Here is a 14,767-nt window from a genome sequence, read left to right on the forward strand (position 1 = left end):
ACAAAAATATGGAGAAAACTTTATTACCTTCAGCAAGTAAGGAGGGCACGAGAGTCTTCCCTACAAGGAAGATGCTGCCCCTAAACAGAGGAAGCACGTGGATTTTACGCTGAGAACTACATATATTCATGTAGGAGAGCACTGTGGGGCAGGCACATTCCTGAGCATGTTAGTTAAGGTGTACGTTTCTGAGCATGCTCAGCTTAAGGCCATAGTTCCAGAAGAAGAAGAAAAGATGGCATCATGTTTCTGGACATGTTCTGCTTAAGGTCACAGAGCACACGTCTAAGGTTAAGATGGCAGATGCAAACACTTCTGGGCATGCTCAATTTTGGGTCATGGAGAGATGGCAGACACACATATAAACACTTTTGGGCTGAAACAAGGGAGAAGATATTTCAAAGGGGTGTTAATGTAAGCATTTGCCCTTAAAGGTACCTGCTTCACTTAGCAGCTAACAGTTCTGGCCCCATTTTCCATTGTCATTTTACTTTCAGCATCTTCTTTCTCTAGAGTCTAGGCAGGTATACCCAGCTGCTCGCCTGAAATGGCCACCAGATCCCTATACTCAGTGTGGCTCTAAGTCCGTTCTCCTCCCTCCTGAAAGCCTGCATCTTCATCTGAATTCTCTCTTACTGTCCTCTTTCTCCTTCACATAAGCTGTAAAACCCAGTATCTTCTTCAAATTCCCTTCTCCCAAACCTGGACATCAGAGCCCGCCCTGCATACCATCTACTCTGTCTCATAAGAGGCTCTGTCCCCCAGGGCGCTCTGCCAGGCTGCAGACTTGGCTCCCAGCTCATCATCTTTCCCTTTCACTCTGTGACAGCTGCTCATTTCTCGTTCCTCTTGTCTTAGCTTCCCTGACAGAGCCCTTGGTTTAAAAACCCGATTTAAAGAAATTTTTAAAAATCTCCAAGGGCTCCTTGTGGTCTACATCAAGAGACACAAGCATCAATTATTAAAGACCACAGTATAAATATTTTAGTCTTTGTGGGCCAAAGTCCATGTCATATGTATTCCCTTCATTAAGCAGTAGACAATAGACAAGCCAAATAGAGAATGTAAAAATGAATAGGAATGATTGCATTCTAATAAAACTTTATTGATAAAAAAACAAAAAAGATGGTGGGCCAGATTTGGGCAAAGATCTTCCTTTCCCAAACCCTAGTCCTGAGACTCAAGCAGCTTTTTTGTAATCTTGCCCTTGTACACTTCTCCCCCTTCATCTCTCAGTGTGCAGACAGCACTGTAGACACATGCATGACATGGCACATCCTTTTCACTCCTTCCTTGGCCTTAAAATTTGAAAGATTCACATGTGACCTGCGTGAACCTTTGTGCAGCGTATTGCTCCATCACATGGTCTCCCATAGGGTTAGCGTAGACTTGTATTATTGAACTTGTCATTCTTGCTTAGGGGCATCTAGTCACCTCTCTGTCTAACAAGAATATTAGCTTCTTGCAGCCTGGAGAATTTCTTTGCTATCTATTCTAGCATAGCATCTGGCATATAAAAGTAAACAGCAACTGTTTGTAGAAGGAATGGCCATATTAATCATGGTCAAATATTCATTTTTTGCTTTCCTTATGGAAGGTGGAAACCCTTCCAAATTTCTTTAATCATTGGCTCAGTCCCTGCCTTATTGTTTCCTCCGAAAAAAGACCTCCAGGTCCTTATCTTACATTTTCTGGTGCATTTGCATTGGTTTTTAATAATTGTGTTGCCTTGCCTAGCTGAACTTCATCTATCTCCAGTTTTCCAATTTCCCAATGATGTGTACCAACAGCATGCATCTTTTTTGTTAATAGAGTCATCACTTAAAGCACTTAAGACTCATGTCCTAAAGACACACTTTTGTGGAGAGTAAATGGATTTTGCATCTCACAGAGCTTGAGCTAGGAAATATTGTTCTTCCTCGTTGGTAATTTGAGGTTGCAAATTAGTACTGTAAATTTCAGCTGGTTCTTCAACGCCTGAACATTAGCCAACTAATATTGAGTGGCTGGTGTCTGATGCCTGAGCAATGAGTCTGTCACCGCTATGGCAGCTGTGCCTTTGTTGTTGTTCTTGCCTGAATTGTCTGTATCCTTTGGAAGCCCCCTGGTGCTGCCACCAGGTTCTCAGAAGGTGTTGGTCTCGATGCTGATAATACCAGAGATGGATGCGCATATATTTTAAGGAAACAGAGTTACTGGCATAATAAGAAGTAAATCTCTTGGGCTCAAGAACAGGATCATTTTATCCAAGGCCTTGCTTGACTCCAAATCCTGTGTATCAGTCTGGGGAGGAGAGGCCCAGATGCCTGAGGGGAATGCAGACTTTGATTCTGGACCATTCCATAGACAGGAACTGGATTCCTTCCATCAGAGGATGTGTCTCTCTTTGTCTCCTGTCAGAGTCTACACAGTGACCATTGGACAAGTTCCTCTCACCTTTACAAACACTGTGGCCCCAGAGGCATCTTGGAGGTGGTAGAATTGTGGTGCAGTGCTTGTTGTGTGCTTGTGTGTGCATGGGTGCTGGTGTGTGTTGCCTGAAATCAAGAGATGAAATTGAAAGACCAGAAGCACAGTACACTTACTGAACTCTGAAGCACAAAGGACTTTGCCCAGAGATAGGTGCATTGCAGTGAAAAGCACACCTTCCCCAGCACTGGATATATGGTCCTCACTCTCCAGGCATGGAAAGGTAGCCAAAGCCATGAGCAGGCTTCCTGCAGACGGAAGCAGAAGGGTCTCTCCTGCTCCAGTGTTGCCACTGGTTTTATGGGCACACTTCTCACACCCTGTTCTGCTATTAAAAGTAAAATGAGGCACACATCATATATCTCTCCCAGACTGCAAGACCCATTTCCTTCTAATAAGCCTCTGGTCTGCCTGGGCTTGCCTTACTCTAGAAAGATTGAATCTCCAGTGGTTCCCATTATGGATTTCTGGTTTTGTATGTTACTTTTTCCCCCTTCTCTGTTACTTTGAACAAAAATAAAGTTAGTGCCTGCTTCTGCAGATGTACACACATACATACAAATAATTTCTCTATAGCAGATATTCTATGCAAATTGGGAAGGACTACTTTGCCCTACTTACCTGCACCTCACAGGAAACGGAATCCTGGGTTGATATGATCTGTGTTTGCCCTACCCTGGGTCATCTGGTTACATCATGCAGACAAAGCAAGCCATGGGCATCCTGAGCCTTAAAGAAACAGGACCCTTCACAGTGGGCAGTCATGGAGTGATTTCCCTGTCCCTACCCCACCTTTGACTTACCAAATCCAGTTTTTTTTTTTGGTTTTTCTCCGGTACCGGGAACTGAACTCACAACCTTGCGCTTGCCAGGCAGGCGCTTTTGCTGCTGAGCTAAATCCCCAGCCCCGACTTACCAAATCCAGAAGTTCAAGCTGAAGCAAGTCTGGCGGCAGTAGCCTAGACAGTTAAGGGAGTAGGACGGAAGGCACAGTAACCAGAGTCCTCATTTCCAGGTCAAGTTCTCTGACACCCCCCACCAGGCCCTTCTAGGGTGTACAGTGGAGAGGTGCAGGGTGAAGTTCACGGTAAGATCTGGAGCATGCAGAGAGACCATAGGGTCGAGGTTAGACCCTGTCAACAGAAGGGAACCATTGTGATGGTGCTATCAGCAGCCCAGGCAGTTCAGGACTGAGGCAGAAGAAGTGGGGTACCGAATGATAACTTGGGAAGGAGGGTTTGGAAAAGGAAAGGCAGGACACAGCCACAGCTGGCCATCTACGATTCCAGCTACAGCTCCTGTCGTGACCTTTTCTCTTGTGCATGGCCCTCCTGGCCCCAAAGTAAATCTTTACTGTAGAGGCCAGAGGGAGAGCAAACCTAACCCATTTTTCAGATGCAGGAATTAAATTGAGACTAAAGGGAAAGCTTGGCCCAGGTCATTGGGCATCCTTGTGGTGGTTCAGGACCCTGCCTCTGAATCTTCTCGTCCTTGGTGTCTGGGAACATGGGGGCCAGGAACATGGGGAACATGATGCTGTGGTGTCTCCTCCAGTGTCCCCAGGTGCTGTGTGCTGTGACCTTCAGCTGAGCAACAGCTCTAAGCTATTTCTAGGACATCTGGGACCGGGTATGAAAACATATGGTTGCTTTAGGGAAGCTTGGGCATATTTGTTGATGAGAGAAGCCGAAAAATGCAGACAAACTTCTTGATTCAGAACTTGTACTGGACTGAAATTTGTTTTTATTCTGTTCATGGAAAGAAAGAGGGGAGGTTTGAACAGGAGATTAATAGGGTCCGTAAGAGAACACAGGCTTCCTGTTCTTCTTTTTTAATCACTTTAATGATGTCCACAGATCCACAGAAAGGAGGGCTAGTAGGACCTCAGGGATCCTCACAGCCAACCCAGTTCATTTTACGCATGAGCAAACCGAGGCCTTTGGGTTTGGCTGTGGACCTAATTAGCTATTACGCCTGGCCAGGAGCCTGTGGTCCAGGCTCCAGACTGGTCTCCTCTCTACTGGAGCCCGCACGCATTCACTGAAAGCATTCAGCACGCTGAATTAGCATTGATAATTGGTCAAACATTTACTACCAATGTGTGGTCCTTATCTATTCAGATTTAGCATCCTTTGGACAGCTGTCTGTCTAGCAGCTCCTGCAGCCTGTGGGAGAGGAGCATTAAAGATGGAAAGAGTGTGAGGAGCGAGCTTACCTCTTAGTTTCTATGCTAGCCGTGGTATTTATTTCTAGATGGGGCATGTGAGACATCCTGTGAAAGGGATAAATGACCTGCTGTGTCATCATCAAAAAGAGATATGGCTATAGTGACCGAAGATGTCTTTTTGGAGTATGAGGCCCTGACTTAGCCTTGAAGAATGGACGTGACTTTGGTAGGAAACAAGGAAGGGAAGTTGTTTCATGTGAAAATGTTGGATGGGATAATATAATAACCTGAAATAGCTCCTGAAGCTGTCAGTTTCTAAAACCTGGAATTTATAAATGTTAGTTTGGAGGTAGAAAGAAATCTTTGAAAATGTGATTAAAGGATTTTGAGATGGAGATATTATTTTGGATTATCTGGGTGGTTCTTAAATGCAAATGATCATATAAGAGAGAGGCAGAGGGTGATTACACATACGAGATTACAAAAGGCAGAGGTCAGAGTGATCCGGCCACAAGTCAAGGAGTGCTGGCAGCCACCAGAAACCAGGAGGTAGAGAATGGATTCTCCCCTCAACCTCTAGGGGGCGCACAGCTCCTCAGACACCTTGATTCTTATCTAATAATGCTGATTTAAAAAGAATTAATTGGGGCTGGGGATTTAGCTCAGCGGCAAAGCGCCTGCCTGGCAAGTGCAAGGTCGTGAGTTCGGTTCCTGGTACCAGAGAAAAACCAAAAAACAAAACAAAACAAAAAAAAAATTAATTTCTGTTGTTCCAAGACACCAGCTTTGTGGTAATTTGCTACCCTTGGCCTCAGGTATGAACACAAAGAGGAAAGGATAAAACCCATGTGGGGAAGGGTGGGTAGGTCAAGATACCTACCAAGAGCACAGTCAGATATTTAAGCAAATGGGTTGGGGTCAAGTGTTACATTAGTCTGAAGGACAGCAAGCTTCTGCATGTTTCTTACAACACTGATTGGAATACAAAGCTGAGGAAGAGACTCATGGGGCCGATGGGATCATTTTTATTTCCCAGTGGCACTTTATACTATGCTCCTGATTATACATAATAGGTAGTCAGTGCCTGCCAAATGCCATCGTGAATATACTGCCGTACCTGGGTGAATTGGCGAAGTGTTAAGGCTGCCATAGGGCCAATGTGCTTAGATGTGATGGAGGGACCTCTCATCATCAAACTGTGATCTGAGTTCCCTGTACCACGTATCACTAGGGTGTGAAGGGTAAGAAATGCTCCACCAATCCAGGGCTAATGCCGCAGGGCCCCTGGAGAAAGGGACTCAGGTGAATTCAGAGCAGCTCTCCTAGAGCTGAGAGGTTGGGAGATCACCTGCCACATGCAGCGGGCCTTATTGATAGCAGAGTCTAGTTCTCTGCCAGACTCAGGAAGTATTAAAGAGGGCTTTTGAGCTTTCATGACACTCCTATTGATCTGAGGTTGTTTAGAGCCATGAAACAACTGTAAATTAGAGGAATGAAATAAAAACCAGCAGGATTCTTAACTCCTATCCTCTTTTCAGGTTGAAAAAGCTTTCTGCACAGTTTTTGTAGCAGCAGGACCTGAAATATGTCTTCAAATGGGGAATCTCATACTTCTTTCCTCCTGGGGGCCCAAGAGAGTCTTCTTCACAGCTTAGCCACGCTCAGAGAGTGTCCTTGGCCATAGGACGCTGCTGGACCTCTGACTAACTCTGCCCACTGCTTTCCTTTTTCTTTATTTTCTTCCTCTTTTTCCTTCCTTTCTCTTCCCTCTCCTCTCCTCCCTTCCCTTCTTTTCTCCTCCTTTTCTTTTTATTTTGTGGTACAGGAGGGCTTTCACATTGAGCTACTTCCTTAGCCATTTTATTTCTTTTCTTTTTTTTGCACCGTGAATCGAACTCAGGACCTTGTGCTTGCCAGGCAGATGTTACGACACTGAGCTACATCCCCATCCCCCCCCCCTTTTTTGTGGTACCAGGAATCAAACTCAGAACCTTGCACTTGCCGGGCAGGTGCTTGTGCCACTGAGCTATGTACCTGGTCCTATTTCTTTATTTTTGATACAGGGTCTTACTAAATCGCTAAATTACCAGGGGTAGGCTTGAAGTCACAATCCTCCTGCCTCAGTCTCCCAGAGTACCAGAATTACAAGCATGTACCACCATGCCAGTTCATATTTCCTTTTTGTTTTATTTTTCTTTTTGTTCTTCTTTTTGCCTTTGTTGTATTTGATCAGAGGGTTTTATTTTGCTTTGTAGTAGTAGGGATTGAACTCATGTCCCTGTACAGACTAGGCTATCACTGTACTGCTGAGCTACATCCCCAGCCCTTAAAAACAATTTTTTTGAGGTAGTCTTGCTCAGTTGCCCAGGCTGACCTCAGGTTCATGATCCACCTGCCTCAGGCTCCCAAGCAGCTGAGATTATAGGATGCACCACCATGCCTGGTGTGAAGGGCTTTAATATATTATATTTGCAAAGCAGTGGATCTAAGCGATAGTCACCAATCATTTCAATATGATGAAGCCATCCATGTGACCACTGGACTTTGCCTTTTCCTTGTAGAAATCCGAGAGGCCTTTCGAGTTCTGGACCGGGATGGGAATGGCTTCATCTCCAAGCAGGAGCTGGGCATGGCCATGCGCTCCCTGGGGTACATGCCGAGTGAGGTGGAACTGGCCATCATCATGCAGCGCCTGGACATGGACGGTAAGAGCCTGCAGGCTGTGCCTCTTTGGGGCCGAGCTCCCTCTTTCCCCTGAGACCAGAGAAGGGCCTTGCGCCTTGCATCAGGAGACCCAGGGCCGTGTCTCAGTTTGCCTTTGAGGAGCAGAAACTTGGACTGAGTCAGGATTTTACCACGCACACTCCATGGAGCTCTAGGGGTTTGCAGAGGTGGTTTCAGGCTGTTGGAGGAATGGAGCAAAGGAGGTCTGCCTGGGGAGCAGTTAGAGAGCCCTCCTTGTCTTCCTTCCTTTTTTAAAACACACTTTATCGAAATAGAATTCACGTACCATAAAATTCACCCATTTAAAGTATACAACTCAGTGGCTTTTATTATAGTCACAGGTTTGTGCAACTGATGGCGCAATCAATTCTGGAACATTTCCATCAGTCCAGATAGAAGGAAGCCCTGCACCTCTGAGCTGTCACCTCCCATCCACTCTGTCCCCCTCGATTACTCTGTCCTCCTAAGCCCCAGCTGGCCATGAATCCCCTTTCTGTCTCCGCAGAGCTGCCTCCCCTACACATTTGATATAAATGGAAATATATAATATGTGACCATTTGTGACTGGCTGTTATCTCCTGCAGTGTAGTGTTTTCAGGGCTTGAGTCAGTACTTTACTTGTATGGCCAAATCATAGTCTATGGTGTGGACCTAGTAGCTCCTCTTCTGTTTTACGTGCTGCATTTCTAAGTACAAGTAACCTCATTAAAGCAAAGGGTGTCACTGTTTGCAAAAGGCTGTGATTGGCCCGAGGGCGTTCAGGGAAGGCTTCCTGGAGGAGGAGGAGCTTGAAAGAGGGCTTTGGAAAAGAAAGAAGCAGTGAAGGCAACCAACGTGTGCCCTGGACCTTTAACCTTTCATTTGGTTTCCTCCTCTGCCAAACTGGGAGAGCAGCGCCTGTCTTGATAGTCACAGAGTTGTTATGGGGATCAAGTGTATACAAACGTGTGGCAGGCCACATGTTAGGGTTTAGATCTGGGATGGCTCCCAGAAGCCTCATGCACTCAGAGGTGGGGCTTTTGGAAGATGACTGGATCTTGGAGACGCTAGAGCTGACTTGCTGCTGGGAGGTGGGGCCTGGATGGAGTGGGTCACTGGGGGTGTGATTTAGAGTGGTCTCCCTCCCTCCCCAGCTGCTCCCTTTGCTCTCTGCTTCCTGGACACCATGCCATGCACGAGATGCTTTCTTCCTCTACACTCTTCCGCCATGCTGTTTCTGCCTCAGAGTCAGTGACTGTGGATTCAAAACAAATCAAAACAGACCTCTCCTCCTTTAAGTTGTGGGTGTCAGGTGTTTTGTCCCAGTGACAAGAAAAGTGACTAAGACAGTACATTGCCTTAAAAAATATGGGGCCTGTTTTTGTTTTGGGTACTACACTCCCTGCAGGAGATGCTACATAGCTTAGCTTTCTCTAGCAGTGTCAAGTTGGTGAACCAGTCCTCTGGCCTTTCAGTTCCTAGGGAAGGTGTTTGTCTTGGTTACTTTCTCTCCTTGCTGAGACAAAATACCCAACACCCAGAGTTAAAGAAGGAAAAGTTTATTTTGGCTTACAGTTGGTAGAGGTTTCCGTTTGGCTGACTCCAAGGCAGGGTGATATGGCAGACAGGCATCACAGAGGAGAAACAGTCCATGGCAGGGCAGGCAGGAGGCAGTGAAGTGAGGCAGCAGCAGCAAACCTCCCTTTTATTTATCCCTTTATATTTCATCCATGCTGCAAGCCTGTTGGATGGTGCCACCCATACCCAGATTGGGGTTCCCATCACCTACACCCAGAACAATGCTAAACCAATCAGTGGACTAATCTAATCATCACACCCTTAATCTATATCCACATACCCTGAATTCAGCCCCCTCTGAAAAGCCCCACCTATGAGCAGAGGCGGGTTTGGGAGGACATCTAGATACAAGCCATAAACAGTGTTTTAAGGTCCCTATTTAAAATAAAAAAAATTAAAAACAGGTAGATAGTAAAAATTTTCAAAAAAATGACTGTACCAGGTTATCTTTAAGATTCTTTTGCTGCACTGAAATTAGAAGACCTGTCCCAAATTGCCTGTGAGCCTCCTAACATTTAGAACCTAACTTGACTCAAGGTCCAGGAAAAGTAGAATTTAGTTTTGTCAAGCCAGCACTTTCTCCCTTTGAAAAGCTGCTTGATTCCAGACATAGGGATCCAGAGCAAGGGCTCTTGGTGCTCTCAGGTTGAGCATGACCTTATAGGACAAGTGACAGGGACCAAAGGCAAGCCCCAGAGTGTTTCTTGGGAGGAGAAGATGAAGGTCATGGTAGAGACCCGTTTGCTTGGCTTGCAGTTGCAAGAGCGTGGCTTTCTCCTGTTATCTTGCTCTTGGTGGGAGGATGATAACGTGGTGGACGGACTTCAGTGCCAACCCCGAAGTGCAGCTGTGGACATTTATTTTCTGGTTGAGGATGGAGATGCTTTATCGGGGTGTTCATTGTATGAGCAGCCCAGCTTGTCCTCACAACTCTGATTGATTCTGACTCACCAGGCCTTCACAGGCCTGATGTGACCTTGTCTGGTATTTTTGAGATATTTCTAAAAAGGTGGTATATATATTTTATACAGCAAAACCTCTCTTTCATTGACTTTCATCAGTATTTCAGAGGCACATTTGCAAAAACTATCACCTCGTTAAAATAATAAAAATTATTAACCCATACCTCTGTTTGTAGAACTAAGAAATTTTATGCTCTTGTTTCTCCCTACCCAAAGCTTATAATAAAACCTAGTCAAGTGGACTAAATGACAACAGAATTAATTAGCAGCTTTAACATGAGCTGGGCTATTGTGGGCAAGTTATTCTGCTAAAATTTAAGGGTCTTTAGCAAAGTCTGTCCTCATTCTTTGTACTTTATAGCAATAGTCTCCCTTATCCATGGCAAATACATTCTAAATCTCCATGGATAACTGAAATCACAGATAACGCTGAACCTTAAACACACTGTGTGTTTTCCTATACATCTATCCCTATGTTAAGGCTTAATGTATTAATTAAGCACAGTAAGATATTAACAACAATCACAAATAGTGAAATAAGGATCCTTGAATCCTTATTCTGTGATATTCATCTGATAACTGAGGCAGCTCCTAAGTGATTAACAGACAGGTAGCATATACAGCATGGAGACCCTGGATAAAAGGATGGTTCATGTCCTGAGCAGGATGGAGTAGGGTGTCATTAGATTTCATCCCACTACTCAAAATGGTGTACAATGCAGAACTTACAAATTGTATATTTCTGGAATTTTCTATTTCTGAACCCATGGAAAGTGAAAGTGAAAAAGATTTTGCGTTCCAGCAAATCCTCTCTGATTCCACATGGGCATGGGGTACCCAGGGACCTGTTGTGAGACTTTTCAAGGACCCCATCAATATTCAGACATGGAAGCTCCTTCTGGGATGTTGTGTAAGAGACTTCAAGTCTCATCAATTTATTTGCAACTTATCTTACCCAGCTGCGGATGCTGAAGGCAGAACTGCTGAGCAAATCTCGTAAACAAGTTTCTATTAATTCCTTGAACAAAACCCAAGTCACCAGCTATTTTACAGTGACCCATCAGGTAAAACCCATATTTATTTACTTTTAAAGCATGGCTTTAAAATGAAATTTTGTTTTGTTATGTATAAAAGATTTAGTACCAAACATATGAAAATAACACAGCAGTGTGTTATAGGCAGAAGGAATGGCCTACACAACTTATTAAATGCCGAAGAGTGAAAATAGCCAAGCAAAAAAATCCCCCAGTCTGAGGTTGAAATGTGAGTCTTTTAAGGGTTTCATTAAGGATACCAGGAAGGGACATTTCTGGGGTACCAGACTCTGGAGATGGATGGATCGACTGTTTCACAGTGTCCTTCTCTTAATGGGGGCTTTGAGCTGTTCTGTTAAAAAAAAAAATAGCATCTAATTATATCCTTCCTTCCTCACTTTGGTAACTGGAGATCCTCCACAGAGATTTGGTCCTACCTAATTAAATTTCTCTTTGGTGTGGAACATGTGGAATGGCAGATATTTTTATGGGGCTGATGCCAAAAGAAGAAAGAGAAGAAGACAACGAAAGGGAGGGCTGAGGGCCCAGCTTAGGATTCTCAGTATAAGACGATAAGATGGCTATGTCTGCTGGTCCACAGACTCTGGCTTCTGCGGGTCACAGGAGAGGTGGCCCCACGGCTCCATCCCAGCTGGCCACGATGAGGAGCGGTCTGGCCCACACACCAACCTCCTCTTCCTGGGGTCCCGACAGTGAGGTCACCCCTTGGGCACGAGGCCAGCTGCAATTAGCTTGACTTGTCTGTGTGCACCAAGTCGTGACATAAGGTTTTCATTAGATTGCTTCTGGGGCCCAGGTGCCTCGCCGGCTGCACATGGAATGGTAGCCTCCTTGGATTACGGAGCGCGCCTGCATTTCCTAGACGCAGGCCCCAGCCAGGCAGTTCACAGGACAAAATGAAGGCAGGCTGGAGGGTCTGGGATTACCTCCTGGGCTGCAGCCAGTTGGCCCTGAGTGGTGAGTTGCCTCTGTGTGTATGTGTATGTGTGTGTGTGTGCACGCGTGCTGCCAATGTTAAACTACGTAGAGGTAAATAAAAACCCACAACTTCTATCCAATGTCTAGGACTTCCTCTTTCACCCATGAATGCAAAAGTTCTTTTCTGGAATTTGGACTCAGTTCCACACTCCCTGTGCTCCCTGTACTGTTTCTCTTTTGCCAGCCTCTGCAGCTAAGGTGCCTTGTACAAAGCACTGGATGAGGACCAAGCTCTGCTCTTCCTGAATGCTTTTCATAGGATCTGCCCATAACCCTGAGCAGGGGAGCTGGCTCCCTTCTCCCTCGGGCTTGAGACATTGAAGCCCAATGCCCTGGACATCCAGTACATACCAGGAACTGATGTCTCTGAATTCTTTTATAGAAGTGGGTTGGGCCTGGCTGCTTGGGGGTCCCCATAGATTCTCCCAAGTCCCTTTCCTTGCCTTCAGCTCTGTGTCCCCATAGCAGCTGCTGGCTGGGGCTCCTCTAGGTTACCAGCATCACTGATGGAATAAGGGCTTGGGATATTTGTGAGCACTTTCTGCATTCCTGGTGGTCTCAACAACCACATCCCTTTGGTTATCTGGAGTGAATCCAGCTAACTATGCAAATAGTTTTCTGAAACAGCTGAACCGGGAGGTGTTCTCAGCATTCTGCTCCCCTTGTGGGTTCTAATGTAACCCCGACTCTTCCAAATGGCCCTCACCTCTCCTGTGCTTAAGACAGCAAAGGTTCCTCTTTGAAACAAGTACAGACCTTGCCCTCTTCCTCCTCGGTCTGCCTCCTGCTCCCCAAAGATGCCAAATCTCATCCATTCTAATAATTTGGTTGGAAGTTTGAAATTCATTCTCATCTTTCAATACATTTGTAGATTTTTTTTTTCTTGTTTCTTTTTTAGGTTTACCACTGCCTGGATGGGAGTCCGGGGAATTCAGTTTTCTGAATCTACCTAGAAGTCCCTGTTCTAAGTCTCTGGTCCCACTCTTTCCTAATCAGGACCCTAAATTTTCTGTAAGAGACTCCATTTATCTGTGATGTCAATTTTATAATTACACAGCCTACCCTGATGAATTTAGGGTCTTACCTACAGTTAGAAAAATCAAATGATTATATTAGGGTCACCATGGACTGACTCAAGTTCTCCAGCTGTGACTCAGATTGAGAATTCAAAGGTCCAAGTTAGTTTTTTCTTTCAGAGCCATTCAGAAGCAGTGCTCTTACTCTGCTGTCCTGGCAGTCATCATTGCTGTGATAAAGGTCAGATGTAGGAACCACTGGGTCTTCCAAAGCCTTGCTGTCCATGGTTATTCCATCCCAAGAAATCACAGATAACATTTAATTAATCAGGATGCTACTGCATACCATCAACACTAGTATCTCATTTTTCATTGGTAAGGAACTCAGTCCTTCATTTATGATTAGAGAAGACTAAACTAACCTTCAACTTTCACTTACAAAATTCACTTCCTCCCTGATACCACAACTGTACCATCGTGAAAGCAGAAAACATGTTAGGTTCCTAAAAGTGAGATTACTGTGTGAGAGATAAGAACCTGCTATGATTCTTCATACATTAAGCATGTTTTTCTCAGAAGTTTGTGAAAAGGAAAGTCTGAGTGTGTCTATCTGAGAATGCCCTGACCAATATCATCATCACTGAAAAAATCACTATTGATATGATTGGTGAAGAGTGGGGACTTCCTAATTTTGTTTGTAACTTATAAATGAAATGAAATAGTTTTCAGTATTTTCAGATATGCTTTTGTTTTCTTTTTCATTTTCAGATTGCCTCTTTTCTTTTTAGATCTGTTTCAGTAAGGATGTGCTAAGTTATGCTGCAGTAATAAATAGTACCCTCAAATATTACGGGCTTGAGCCATACAATTAGCTACTCATTCATGCTAAATGTCCATGGTAGGTTGGTTGGGTCTTTCCTTTGTGTATTCCTACTTGGAAGTCCTGGAAGATACTCCAGCCTGTGTGTGCTTCCATGACAGTAACAGCAAGGGAAAGAGTCCAGGTGAATGGCACAATGATTCTTAAAGTTTTTGCCACCTTGAACACATTTTGTTGGTGAAGAAAAGTCTCATGACTGGATTAATACTAAAGGTTATTGAGAAGCAAGCACTATTCCACTACATGCCCAGACGGAGATGAACTGGGATATATTATGGACAACACTAGTGACAACCTAAGCATTTCAGTCATTTTCTTTTTTATTAGAATGTCACACTCATTGCAAACTTTTGTCCCAGGAAACATTCTAAGGATTGCTATGAGTAGGGGCAGGAACATAATTATTGTTAGAGGCTTTGTATATTTCTTTCACATTGATCATGTAGATATCAAGTAACAGAATTTGGATGACACTGAATTTATATGGAAGTATATGTGTGTAGTACAAATTTTGTACCCTCAAAAGGGTAATCTAAGCCAGGTGTGGTGGTGCATGCTCTTAATATCAGCACTCTAGAGGCTGAGGCAAGAAGATCTCAACGATGAGTTCTGCCTGGACAGTTTAGCAAGACCATATCTCAAAATGAATAAAAAGTACTAGGGATATAGTTCAGTGCAAAGGTCCTGAGTTCAATCTCCAGTATAGGAGGTGGGGGTATCAAGGGAGGAGGGAGACCAAGAGGTGGGGAAGAGAGAAATGACCTTCTTTTTAAATGATTCTGGGACATAAACAAGGCAATAAGGACAACCTAATTAAATTCCAAAGGACAAATATCATTGACTATAGTGCAATAAACCAGAAATTAATAGCAAAAGCTTGACTAGCAATTCCACCCATTTGGAAACTTAAAAATTAAAAACCAAACCTTTTCCATTGGATGATCAGATCCAAATGCTGA

The 14,767-nt window shown here is 44.4% G+C and overlaps 1 protein-coding gene across 7 annotated transcripts in view; it reads left to right on the forward strand.

Moving 5' to 3' along the window:
• The window catches only part of Caln1 (calneuron 1), a 467,543-nt gene that overhangs the window by 216,933 nt on the left and 235,843 nt on the right, over positions 1 to 14,767 (forward strand). For all 7 annotated transcript variants that reach the window (XM_013520649.1, XM_005396727.2, XM_005396728.2 and 4 more), the window contains exon 3: positions 7,198 to 7,341. In XM_013520649.1, the coding sequence (XP_013376103.1) occupies positions 7,198 to 7,341 (144 nt within the window). The remainder of the gene's footprint in view (positions 1 to 7,197; positions 7,342 to 14,767) is intronic.

The sequence above is a fragment of the Chinchilla lanigera genome, unplaced genomic scaffold (genome assembly GCF_000276665.1).
Source record: "Chinchilla lanigera isolate Chin_1 unplaced genomic scaffold, ChiLan1.0 scaffold00055, whole genome shotgun sequence".
NCBI classification, from domain to species: Eukaryota; Metazoa; Chordata; class Mammalia; order Rodentia; family Chinchillidae; genus Chinchilla; species Chinchilla lanigera.